Source organism: Phoxinus phoxinus, assembly GCF_949152265.1.
Source record: "Phoxinus phoxinus genome assembly, chromosome: 5".
Lineage (NCBI taxonomy): Eukaryota > Metazoa > Chordata > Actinopteri > Cypriniformes > Leuciscidae > Phoxinus > Phoxinus phoxinus.
In genome coordinates, this window is record NC_136880.1 from 4,187,812 (window position 1) to 4,201,867 (window position 14,056).

At 40.8% G+C, this 14,056-nt stretch overlaps 1 protein-coding gene across 5 annotated transcripts in view; it reads left to right on the plus strand.

Moving 5' to 3' along the window:
- Window positions 1-14,056, plus strand: part of adgrl2b.1 (adhesion G protein-coupled receptor L2b, tandem duplicate 1) — a 143,353-nt gene that overhangs the window by 73,977 nt on the left and 55,320 nt on the right. For all 5 annotated transcript variants that reach the window (XM_079614083.1, XM_079614081.1, XM_079614082.1 and 2 more), the window contains exons 10-15: window positions 4,401-4,523; window positions 5,767-5,972; window positions 6,945-7,121; window positions 11,131-11,340; window positions 12,956-13,176; window positions 13,485-13,551. In XM_079614083.1, the coding sequence (XP_079470209.1) occupies window positions 4,401-4,523; window positions 5,767-5,972; window positions 6,945-7,121; window positions 11,131-11,340; window positions 12,956-13,176; window positions 13,485-13,551 (1,004 nt within the window). The remainder of the gene's footprint in view (window positions 1-4,400; window positions 4,524-5,766; window positions 5,973-6,944; window positions 7,122-11,130; window positions 11,341-12,955; window positions 13,177-13,484; window positions 13,552-14,056) is intronic.

The window sequence follows — 14,056 nt, forward strand, 5'->3', positions numbered from 1 at the left end:
GATTTATCTTCTGACTTCAACAATAAAGTCTTACTGACCCCAAACTGTTGAATGGACGTGCACATTAACATATACATTATTTGAATGTATGGTTTCATTAAGCACTTTCTTCATCAACTGACAAAGAGAAAATTAATACGTCGAAATATTGACGAACTTACTAGAGATTTTCATCACAAGTCAATCTAGGACTAAAATAACTTGGTGAGATGAACACAGGAACTGGCCTGAGAACAGCGGTTAAATCTTGTCATGTTATAATTGAATCCACTTAACTTTCACATTTGTGCATTTGTTCCCTTAGCAGTAAATAGATATCGTGACCTGGTGCAGTTAGGGTTATATCTGTTACTGCACCCTCTTGTGGACTGTGGCGTTCACTGATCTTCTATTACTGAATCATGCCTTTGGAAATATCTTCTGGAGAAGACCTGAACTTTCGCTCCGTGTTGACCGTAAAGTGTTGGCTCCGCTGGTAAAGGAAAACTTGTTTTTGCACATATTCAGGGCCAGCTCCTCAGAAGTAAAGAAATATGTATAACGAGCAGAAACATGATTAATTATTCAGACATCTAGCATATTAGACCGTATGCAAATCCTACTCACTGCAGCAGCAGAACGACTTCAGTGTGTGTCACGGACCCTGTGAGCGTTTCCAGATAACTGTGTGTGTGTGTGTTCATCTATGAATCTACACACGTTTAACACACATGTTTTGTTTCTGCCTTTATCTGCTTGCTGTGGGGTTTAGTTTCTAATGAAGCTCTTGATTCTGTACGTTTAGATCGTCTTTTAGATGATGGTAACACACACACACACATCCATCTCCACAGATATCAGATTCCTGGGGAAGAAACCAAGCAATCCGACACAACGCTTAATTTAGAGCAGTTTTCCCGGCAGGTTGTGTCCGGCTCAGGAACTCATTGCTGGTTGATATCTACAGTCGCAGATATGAGGATCTGCAGTGGATAATGCAGGACTCTGACTGACAGCTGTTCAACACTTTACTCTGAATCTCTGTTTGCTTTCAGGCTGGGTGTAGAAACTGACCTTTCTTGCGTTTGATAACCAAGGTTTAGCATTCCTCTGTTCACACGCTGTCCAGCTCTGCACACTGTCATCTGGATGATGTACTTGTTAGTAGATTTATGTGATGATCAGAATACTGCTACTTCTTTATTGGTTACAAATTATTCATGTGGCGACAATTCTACATATTGTGCACGTTTCACAGTGAGTGGCACTAAAAGCATGTTCAGTTTTATCCGAATCTGATAAATGTGAATCTGGCATTATTATTTTACGTTACGGCAGCAGTTCAGAAATGAAATGTCCGGTGAGTGGAGATCAAGTCTCCTTTATTTCTATTTATAATGCTTTATATAATGCAGATGTTTCAAAGCAGCTTTACAGTGACAAATAGACAAAAACATATTCAAATATGCAAACCGAGTTCATTTCCGCGGTAAAGCAGTTGTGAAAGTTAACTGGCGATACAAGAGTAATGCTCTCGTGTTTGAAAATAACCTGTTAATATTTAAAGGGATAGTTCACCGAAAATAAAGATTCTGTCATCATCATTTACTCTCCCCAAGCCTGTACGAGTTTCTGTCTTCTGCCGAACACAAAAGAGGATATTCTGACGTCGGTAACCGGGCAGGTCTCGGGCAGATCTCGGGCAGATCTCGGGCAGATCTCGGGCAGGTCTCAGGCAGATCTCGGGCAGGTCTCGGGCAGATCTCGGGCAGATCTCAGGCAGATCTCGGGCAGATCCCGGGCAGATCTCGGGCAGATCTCAGGCAGATCTCAGGCAGATCTCGAGCAGGTCTCGGGCAGATCTCGGGCAGGTCTCGGGCAGATCTCAGGCAGATCTCGGGCAGATCTCGGGCAGGTCTCAGGCAGATCTCGGGCAGATCCCGGGCAGATCTCGGGCAGATCTCAGGCAGATCTCAGGCAGATCTCGAGCAGGTCTCGGGCAGATCTCGGGCAGGTCTCGGGCAGATGTCGAGCAGGTCTCGGGCAGATCTCGGGCAGGTCTCGGGCAGATCTCGGGCAGGTCTCAGGCAGATCTCGAGCAGGTCTCGGGCAGGTCTCGGGCAGGTCTCGAGCAGGTCTCGGGCAGATCTCGGGCAGGTCTCGGGCAGATCTCGAGCAGGTCTCGGGCAGATCTCGGGCAGGTCTCGGGCAGATCTCGGGCAGGTCTCGGGCAGATCTCGAGCAGATCTCGGGCAGATCTCGGCCAGATCTCAGGCAGATCTCGAGCAGGTCTCGGGCAGGTCTCGGGCAGATCTCGGGCAGGTCTCAGGCAGGTCTCGGGTAGGTCTTGGGCAGATCTCGGGCAGATCTCGGGCAGATCTCGGGCAGGTCTCGGGCAGGTCTCGGGCAGGTCTCGGGCAGATCTCGGGCAGATCTCAGGCAGATCTCGGGCAGATCTCGAGCAGGTCTCGGGCAGGTCTCGGGCAGATCTCGGGCAGGTCTCGGGCAAATCTCGGGCAGATCTCGGGCAGAGAGACCTCAGTGACGACCATATAGAAGAAAACGACCCGAGATCTGTTTTCTGTGTTTTTATGTTTGGATGAACTATCCCTTTAATCAATATTATTGTATTAATTATTATCTTTTCATCAACTCCCGAACTCCCTGCAGTTCTTTCATGAATCCCAGTTGTGGAAAGCCTGATTAATGTTTAATGCACTTCGTGTTGTTAATCAAATAGAATGTAATATATGTTCATCCTCTTTGTACTTTTATATCAGTATGGTCCAAAATAATCCTGCTCAAATCTGTGTGATGAACGAGTTTGGTCAAAAATAAACTAAAAGGGATCTGGTCTGATACTTAATTTATATAGTTTTATATTTTTATATACAAATGATTGTTCGCCAACCAATTCTTTTAAGGCAGCGTGTCAGTAAGAAATATCAGTTTACATTTCCAAACCGTCCTTTCGACATTAATTGTGCTGATAATCGTATACACGAGGGATCCTCAATGGTTCCCACACACGGATCTGGTTTCCCCATCACTGAGTCTTTCTGGGAATATATAAAGAGACTGAAAAAAAGCTGAGACTAAATCCAGATTCCAGTCATATTTCAAGCAATTCAAACCCATCATGTTGAACATCTGAAGTGTGGAGCTGTGTCAGCTGGAGGAAATGATACTTATATATCGGCTTTAATATATCGGCTGAATTTTCTTTTCTGGCCGATAACGATAACATTAAAGATTAACATATATCGGCTGAACCGCAAAAATGGCATCTTAATCTCTCACTAAGTTAAAAACTAAATGTTTCTTGTGTACTAGTTTTTAACGAACACGTCACAATATTCCTCATTATAATAATTCATGCGCAGAATAAAGGGGCGGGGCCTGGTTGAGTTAGTTAGTAGTGTGTTAAACTGGCGGGACTTTCCCAAACACACTCGAAGCGCTCGACCAATCATAACACACTGCTCCAGCTGACCAATCAGAGCACAGTGTGCTTTTCAGAAGGAGGGGCTTCATAGAGACAGGAAGTAAACAGAGCGTGACTGACAGATTGGGAAGAGAGGAGCCGCAACAATGGAGAATATGAGGAAATGATCAACATTCAAGCAGGAAAACCTGTTCTAGAAGAACCTCTTTAAAAAGTGCTTACAGGCATCAGAGTGGAGTCCATAAAAACTTCAGACATGTCACGATTTAGGTTGAGTGTGTGTTAATAGGTTGATATTGTTCTGTTTGTAATATTTCATGAATGCATTCATCACTGGTGAAGTGCTGAGAGCAAATGGGTTTAGCGCCGGTCTCAGCATGTGGCGGCCCTGAACCGGTCACAAGGTAAAATCCTAGCCAGGCCCTGCCAGGTGTGTGTGTGTGTGTGTGTGTGTGTGTGTGTGTGTGTGTGTGTGTGTGTGTGGCTGTCAGATCTCTTGCTTTCACAATAAAGGGAAATCAATGTCAGAAATCACAGTACTCAAAGTGGCGGCTGACAAAACAACGCCATCTTTAAGTAAAAGGTGCCGACTTTTTTTTCCTCAAATTTAGGCACAAGTTCAATTAACTTGAGAACAGCATTTACTGTTAAAGTGAAAACATTCTCTGCTTACATTAAACCTTTGTGTTCTCTGCCTCTCATTTGAAAATGATGTGGTGCAGAAGCAGAATAGTTTGGCTGTGGTGTATTGCTTTCTTCTCAGTTCAGTCTCTTGTATGTGCACAACGTGTTGTTTTAATGAAATGACCTCACGTAGACTTTAATGAAACTGAGAAACGGTTCTTAATATCCATCTGACAGAAGAATGTGAAAACTTCCCCGGGCAGTTTATTCATCTGCAGGTGTTTAGTATTTTATTTAAAACATCTTAAATGCACATATATATATATATATATATATGATTTCTGTCTTTCAGTGTTGGACGTGTATGTGTTGAGCACCGATGGCCAAATTCAGGACTTCAGGTTTCCACAGAGCAGCAAAAGAGGAGCCACAATTGAGCTCTCCGCAAACATGGTCAAGCTGAACAGTAAAAACGGTGAGTGAATGCAAGGTTACGCGTGAGTGAAGCATCTTCAGATGCGGAGTTTATAACTCAATGATCTCCGGATCTGCAGGATGTGATGACGGCCATAAACACTCTGCTTTGCAAGCTACTGTTATACACACTTTACATGCATTCTTGTGTTACTATCGCTGTAATCTACATCAGCACTCGCGGAGACCTTTGCGTATCCTTTCAACATGTGTCGGCATTCTGGGTAATGGTCAAAAGCAGAAGAAGCTTGTAATATCTGATGTTCTCTTCGATCTGTGGATATGACTAGTGTTGGGAATCATAAGACATTTTCCGGTTCCGCCTAACGTTTCCGTTATTAAACGACTAATACAAAATATTGGTAAGAAATAGGGTAAATCGTTTGAATTTGAACTATTCTGATTCTTATCAAATACCATTGCGATAAGGTTAAAAAAAAACGTAGATATCATTCACATTTATTCAAAGTCTTATTGCAAAACATTGAATTGTATCTGAATATCATGAACATAATCAACAGGCTAAAGAACACTTACTCAAGGACCGTTTGCCTGTGCTTTACAAACACCATCAAATATCTAGCCTTACTAGTACCTTGTACTCTAGACAAGTAAACACTCAGTAATTGAAAAAATTAATTACTCAGCAATCGCAACAAATAAATACAGCTGAAGAAATATACGATTGAAATAAACAGTGTTTTAATATTTGTAGGCACTCGGGTTGAGAAATTAGAAATGAAAAAATGTAAAATAACACTGCACTTTATAAAGATAATTGACATTTCAAATATAGTTGGAAAGGATATTCAGTGAAGAACAGTGAGTGAATTCTCTTTGTCTTGTGTTGTTTGATTAGTGTTATTATAGAGACGGCAGCAGGAATATTAGTGTTATTATGTAACAGTATAGGTTTAAAGTCATGTTTTCTGTGCTCGCGTGTGGATGTGTGTGTAGCGCAGGACTCGTGTGCTTGAACCACTGGTTTAAATCACATTCAAATGCACACAGGAACCAATAAGCGGAATGGAAATGCGCATTTCTTATCGGTTCTTGGAAATATGGAAACGATACCCATCCCTAGTTATGACAGTAGTTGCCCTGAAAGAGAAAGCTCAAAATAAGAAAGAAAATGTGGTAGATATTTTATTAAGAAGGAAACCCTAAAGCCATTTTACCCAAGTTCTGTTAGTTTGTCGGTCGTGAATAACATGGTATCTTCTCTCGTGTTGTGTTTTCTCAAGGCATTGCCAAGCTGGTGTTTGTCCTGTATAAGCACTTGGGGCATTTCCTCAGTACGGAGAACGCCACGGTGAGACTGATGGGCGAGAGCGGAGTCCGAAACCACTCGCTGACCGTCAACTCACACATCCTCTCCGCCTCCATCAACAAAGAGTCCAGCCGCGTGTTCGTGTCCGAGCCCGTCGTCTTCACGCTGCAGCATCTGGATGTAAGACGCTGAAGGGGGGGTTTTATCTACATTAGCTAACATGATCTACGAATGAACAATACTACTACAGCCTTTGTTAATCTTAGTTCATATTCATTTCAACATTTACTTATACATTAAAGTCAAAGGTTGTATTTGTTAACATTAGTTAATATGCATAACATGAACAAACAATGAACAGCTGTATTTTTTTTTACTAACATTAACACAGATTCATAAATACAGTAACAAATGTATCATGGTTAGCTCATGTTAGTAAACTAAATGCATTATCTTATGTTAACTAATGAACCTTATTGTAAAGTGTTACCATTTTATGTTTAGCATGTATTGCTTTATTTTGTCTGTTTGTGTGCATCAGACATAAAACAGAAAGATTAAAACCGTTCACATTTCAACTGCTAAATATGTGTTAACTGGAATGTCTTATTGTTGTAATTTAAAATATGGGGCATGTTATTTTGAATAGGCAAGTAATGCATTTGATTGTAGGATTTGAGTTAAGGTTAGAGTTGAACCTCGAAAAACTGTGTTAACTCTTTCCCCGCCATCGGCAAGATTTTCCATCATTTATTCAATTCACATTGATTTGTAAAGCGCTTTTCACAAAATACACATCATTTAAAGCAGCTTTACAGAAATTGCATGAGTCCACACTACAGTTTAGCAGGAACAATGAGCTCATTGAAGTAATGAATACTTGTTTGTTAACAAATGATTACGACATTTAGACAAATGTAGCATTGGTGCGTGTTATCCGATCATGGGGCTGAAAATGTGTTAATATGAGCAAAAATGTTGGCGCTGACTGGCAACTTTAAAAAAAATCTAACTCTTGCGGGGAAAGAGTTAATTGAGGTTGTTGATCAAGGAAAACATACAGTTTGGGTGTAAAACATTGTGCCTTTGTTATTAAGAGGGTCAAATCTGTTAAGTCACATGCACATAAACGACCGGTTTCTTCATTATCAGACCGAGAACTACTTCAACCCAAACTGCTCGTTCTGGAACTACTCGGAGCGGAGCATGATCGGATACTGGTCAACACAAGGCTGCAAGCTCCTCAACACTAACAAGACTCACACCAGCTGTTCCTGCAGTCACCTGACTAACTTCGCTATCCTGATGGCCCACCGAGATGCTCATGCGGTGAGTAACCATGAGTCCCAGACCGGTCCTGTGGTCTAGTTCAATTATGGACAATAATTATAAGTCATTTTTTGCTTTCTACATGCTTTTCATTTATAGGCAAACCTACATTTATTCAGACCCCTTCAACATTTCTCACATTATCACAGTTTATTCGCTATAGTTCAGAAAATAGTAATAAAATATGAGCAGAACTCAGAGTTATGTCTCTGGTTTTGTCCGTCCTTCTGTTAGACTGTCTCACACATGAATTATGTTGAATATCTGTCAGCTGGTAAATGTAACTACACAATTAGATAATACCAGTTTAGCTCAACCAGTGACCAAGCAATGCTTCATTGTGTTCAGTGTGTGTGTGAAAAGAGCATTAGCAATTAAAGACAAAACACTTCAGCAGAACATGATCAGGTCAAAGTGTCTGAATAATATTAATTATAAATAATGATAATAATGTTTGGTCCCAAATTGTTATATATTTTACTGGTAGTCACTGTATGAAGAATTGTTGGGTATAATGTGTCACAGTTTACTTTATTTTGCTCTCCTCACTTACATAAATTAACTATACTGTTGCCTTTGGCTTGCTCAGTTGGGGATATTCAATTTAATTAATCAATCAATATTACTATTGATTAGCATTACCAAACATGGACGTTTTATTATTATTTTAATTTATTACTGTGAAGCTGCTTTGATACAATCTGTATTGTGAAAAGCGCTATACAAATATTCTTGACTTGACTTGACTATAGTGTCCTGCACACACTAGTGAAAAAATATATTAAAAAACTATATCTGGTGTCTGAATAATTTTTGGTTTGACTGTAGCCATACGGAGTCATGTTGAGCTTTCGTATCTCTACAACAGAACAAATGAATATAATGGAGCACGTTCTTAATAATAATATAATTCTTAGTCTACTTTGGTGAATGAAGCTCTTGTGTCGCTAGTAGGTTTCTGGGAACAGTGCAGTTACGTCAGTCGTCTTATAACATCTGTGGTGCATCACTGCTACTGCAGCTCACATCACATCTATGGGAATACATTAAGGACAAAAGTCTTGTGTACGGTATCAAAAGCAGTGTTGTGGAGGAGGCTTTACAAAGCAAAATATTGAGTGATAAAGATGTTGTTGTTTTGTTGTTTTGTTTTTATAAACCAAACTGAATTTAGGCAGATCAATATTTGTTGAACTGACAAAAACAAAATTGTGTGAAATTTTTTCATCTTAAATATTCACGTATTAAATATAAGCCGTGTAATAAAGTAATTGATTTCAGCCCCCAGAAATACAGGGAATCAGCTACTAGTTGTGTTCAACAAATCCAGCATTGAAATGTAATTTTTTATTGAATATTAAGTATTTTTAATCTTATGACGGAATTGCGTTTTTTAAAAGTTTAATAATCAATAATGTTTAAGAACAGATTTGACCAGTTTTTTCTCCCACTAACGAACATTAGATGGCCAAACCATCAGGCTGAGTGCCACCAAGAAATGCAGTCTGAAAGCCTTGAAGTTTGGGAATGAATGATGTATTACAGTGAATCGACAGGATTTTACCCTCTCTGTATAATGGGTTTATAATCACTCACTTCACTCTCGAGCGCTAGTCCGGCTTGTTCAGTTCCAGCTCATCAGTCACTGTTCGAGTGATTTTGGATGTGAGAGAAAACACTGTGACAAAAACTTCCAGTTTAGTTTACGATTCGTTTTCTTCTATTTTCCACATGTATTCCTGTCATGATCTCTGTGGACACGGATAGGCGAAGGCTGACTCGTACTCAAACTCTTGCGCCATTGTGCCATTGCTTCAAAATGCACCAGCCCACGATCCATTGTGACTTAAATAATACATAAATACAGTAGATTACTGTTGAAAGCAGCAGTGGCTTACTGTGCAAATTATTGCTCAGAATGCTTTGTTTTCTACAGTACATAACTAGTTTTGTACAGCAATTTTCTCCCGTTTACAGTGCTGGAGAAACCAATTAAAAGCTTTGTATGCTGGCCTGATGTGAACCTAAACAAGATGCAAGTGAAACAAAAAAGGGAGGATATAATCCCTGGCCTCAAGCACAGCAACCGTACCGCTCACCCAGGACAGACAGGGCAGCAGCCCAAACTAGAGGAACCAAAGTTTCATCTGCCCTGTCTTTCTGGCCAATTACCTTGTGCAAAGTCACCCTTTCACAGGTCAGCAAGCTGGACTGTTTGATTGGCTCACGCACAAGAAAGTTGATTGGATTACCAAGATGTCTCAGCATGATCAGACTGTATGGAAACAGGGTCATTTCACTCGCATTTACTAACCTTGGCGAGGAAAACAGATGTGCTAAAGTTAAGTTAGACATGATACTCAGACAATCCAAGGATATTGTAGTGGGAGAGCCCTCTCCAATCATAATAACTGAAGGAAATCAGCCCTTTTACACCGGGACATTGTTGGTCAGGTTCAACATGGAAGAATGGGTTTCAGGCGAGGAACAAACAAGCCCACCATGCAAAAGGCAACAGTAGCTGAGTGTGCTGAACTTGTGGTGGTGGATGCATCAAGAAGTGACTGGGATCGCTAAAGCCGTATCTCAAGCCAAGCAAGACTGCTGGATGAGATGGGAGGAATTACCTGGAAAGACCTGTGGTGGAAAATAGAGTTGTCCAGCAGACCAACAATAAAGGCATTCTTGGAGGCCACCATGCGAAGCAGTCATTGGCTATGGCTGAAAAGGAGGAACGCCACTAGGTCCAACAATTGAGCACTGGAAGAGACCAAAAAGTGGCTTGGGGACATGCATCAGAACTTGATCGGCCCACTGCTTGTTTCTAGATGGCTTCTCTCAATGTCAAACTTTGTGTAATGGCAGTCGTGCACTCTGGGAAACTACTAAAGGTAAAGAGGGGTTAGCAAATTGCTGTAGGACACACATCTGAGCCTGTGGTGGGTCTGTATTAAATTAAACCCAACTAAAGATATGTCTCAATAAAAACCTTTTACCTTTCTGCCTAGCATCAGAAGATCCCTAATTTAAATGGAAGGCTGATCCACAGGGATTGTAGTACCTCAGCTACGTTTGCACCAGTGTATTTTCGTTTTAAAACGCATAACTTCTGCTACGGTTACGCCTGGCATCTACACTACTCCGGAGTTTTTGACCCTCCAAAATGGAGGCTTTTGGAAATGCTGCAGACCCTGGTTTAGTTTGAAAACTCTGGGGTTGCATTTCAGTGTAGATGGACCAAAGCGGAGACTTCTGAATGTGAAGACGTGGCTGTCCTCAATCGATCCCTGATTAGGTTTCCTTCCCCAAGTCGTCAAGCCCCTATCATATGACCATTACGCTACCAAAACACGACAATCGAAATCTCACTAGTGTGGACATAGCCCTAGTCCTATTAACTAATCAAAATATGTATCAATTAAACATTGGTTGAAGATTGACCTGATTTAAACAGTCATAGTTTAATACAGTTTCATTGAAGATACAAGCCAATTGTTGGTGTTTTCATGCTAAACACCCTTTCAGTAAATTTGACAGAATTGTTTGGACGATGTGTGACTAGAACCTGTTACAAAGATGTGAGTGAACAGATGTGAGATGTGAACTAAGATGTAAGATGGATGACATAAGCACTAGGAGATTTGAACGGTCTTATTTAAGATGTCTGCTGTCAAACACTCGCTCTATACCAGACGCAAGCTTCCAGTGTAATCTATGTAACTGTCTCCGCTGGAAGTGCCCAGTTTTAATGGACTCTTGTTGCTGATGTGTAAATAGTAGAAATACATAAACAAGATGGAAAGCCTAAGCATGTGTGACTAGCAGATGTGGTACATTTACTGGAAAAGGTAATTAAGGTTGTTGTTTTTTTGCATTTGAAACTGGGCCAGTTTTTCTAGTCTCTACACATTCAAAAACAAAGTCAATTCTCACTCATATTCTGACAAGTGAAGCGTTAGTGTTAAGCAGAATATGGCATACATGCTAATGTTAATCTTTACTTTTCCAGGGCGAGGGGAGCGTTCACGAGCTCCTGCTGACAGTCATCACACGGATGGGCATCGCCGTCTCGCTTGTCTGCCTCGCCATTAGCATTTTCACCTTTTGCTTCTTCCGTGGCCTTCAGAGTGACCGCAACACCATCCACAAGAACCTGTGCATCAACCTCTTTATTGCAGAGCTTCTCTTTCTTGTGGGCATCAACATGACCGAACCTCCGGTGGGTATTCTTCCTAAATCATAATATCCAAAAACGCTAAACAAATAAACTGCAACTGAATTATTGAAATAAATGTTTTTGTAATATATCAGTCTCAACCCTAGTAAGCTGCAATATGTATAGGCATCACATGCATGCCTACAAGAGCCAGCACAACCCACAGCCACATGATTATTTAGTCGAAATGCCTACTGGAGACCAACAGAATGACAACTCGCCAAACTGTAGACTAGATAGTGTGAGCACCTTAAAAGAGTAGTTCACTTCAGAATTAAAATTTCCTGATAATTTACTCTCCCCCACATCATCCAAGATGTTCATGTCTTTCTTTCTTCAGTCGAAAAAATTTAAGGTTTTTGAGGAAAACATTCCAGGATTTTTCTCCAAATAGTGACTTATTGATGGGGTCCAGCGGGTCAAAGGTCCAGATGTGAGTTTCAGTTTCAGCTTCAAAGTCTCGACACGATCCCAGCCGAGGAATAAGAGTCTTATCTAGACAAACCAGCCGCCATTTTATATAAAAATTTTACGTTTACATACTTTTAACCACAAATGCTTGTCTTGCGCCACACATTTCGTAATCACGTTGAAAGGTCATCCTGAAGAAAGAAAGATATGAACATCTTGGACGACGTGGGGGAGAGTAAATTATCAGGAAATTTTACTTCTGAAGTGAACTAATCCCTTAAAGCAGGGTTCCTCAAACTCGGTCCTGGAGGGCCACTGTCCTGCACAGTTTAGCTCCAACCCTGATCAAACACACCTAGCTGTGAGTTTCTAGTGATCCTGAAGACATTGATTAGCTTGTTCAGGTGTGTTTGATCAGTGTTGGAGCTGAACTGTGCAGGACAGAGGCCCTCCAGGACCGAGTTTGAGGAACACTGCTTTAAAGAAACACTCCAGTTTTTTTGGAAATCAAATTTTCCAACTCCCCTAGAGTTAAACAGTTGAGTTTTACCGTTTTCGAATCCATTCAGCCGATCTCCGGGTCTGGCGGTAGCACTTTTAGCATAGCTTAGCATAGATCATTAAATCTGATCACCTTGAAACACCAACAGTATTCATCCGGAGCAGATGAAATGAGTGAGGAGAGGGTGTGTGTCACTCGCTGTCGGAGAGATGAGAGAGCGAGAGCGTGCAGCTGGAACTGTGTATCCTGCAGAAGAGTTTTAGGTATTACAGTATCGACATGTATCGAAAAATCTATATTTTTGACAACGCTTGATTGCACTTACCGGTAGTTTATTATCTCAGATGCCTTTTTAAAAAGACTACAGTTAAAAAACGTATATTGTATATAAAATTCAACCCGCCAAAGAGTCTTTTAGGAGTGACTGCGTTACACACTGCTGAAATACACACGCATATTAGTTTGTTTCAAAATGGGTTAGGATACTTACTTAGTAAGTTTTATTCACACACTACAGGGATAAAACAGTTTGGAACAAAACTTTTTTGACACTAATAGAAAATGAGAGATGTTAAAGATGTTCAATGAGATGTTATAACTGCAGTTTTCAAACCAGTAGTTGTGACTCAAATAAGACTTTGGCTGAATAGAGATCTTATACAACCCGCTTTGAAGACTAAACTCCTGCAATATCTCTCTGTGCAGATGATTTGCTCTGTGATCGCTGGAGTTCTGCATTTCTTCTTTCTCGCGGCGTTTTCCTGGATGTGTTTGGAGGGCGTGCAGTTGTTCCTCATGCTCGTGGAGGTCTTCGAGAGCGAGTTCTCTCGCCGGAAGTACTACTACGCGTCGGGCTACCTGTTCCCCTGTGTGGTGGTTGGCATCTCGGCAGCCATCGACTATAAGAGCTATGGGACGAGGAAAGCGTGAGTAGTGTTCTTTGTTGATCTCAAAATATTGAACTGTACTTTGTGTCATGCAGTTTACATGCAGATGCAGACCTGGATGTGTCTATTATGGCATTAATATTAATAAAAGAATTACTCCAAAACCTGTATTGGGAGGGTCAGATTAGTTAGACATCGAACATGTTTACTGGTGGTGTGATCCAGGAACGGGGCTGGGAAACACTGTTTGGGGATTTAATTTCGTCCAATGAAAGTGGTTTGCAGTGTGTTCATGGTTGTAAGTAATTACTTCTGTGGTGGTTAATGATCTTTTCCTCTCTTTCCAGCTGTTGGTTGAGGGTTGATAATCATTTCATTTGGAGTTTCATCGGCCCTGTTGCGTTCATCATTATGGTAAGTTTTGCACTTTTAACATTACTACCTTTATTTCGGTGTTTAGAACTGGCACCAGAAAGGTTACAGAAACATTGAAATGACTTCTGTAATGTAGTACTTTCTTTTGGCCAGCAATGAGAGAGATTAGTGTTTTTATTTGCATTATATTGAATTGTGAGGCATCACATTGTCTATGGTTTCTTGAGATATGTGACAATAACCTGATGTGTATGGTGTTCCCATATCTTGGTAACATATGCTGTTTTTCAGTAATATAAGCTTTCTTTCCATCGGTTGATAATCGATGCTGTTTTTTTGATTGGTCAATAATGTATACTGTCTTCCCATGGGTCAGTCTTCATTCATAGAGCGATGTACTACGTATTTAATACCCATACTCCTGGAAAATGACTCCAGACCTGAAGGTTAAATGGGATTTCAATTGTTGACAATGGGAGTAGAGATAAATGATTGAATGGAGACACAGTGCCCTTTGACACACGTATTCAGACTTTTGGTCTTT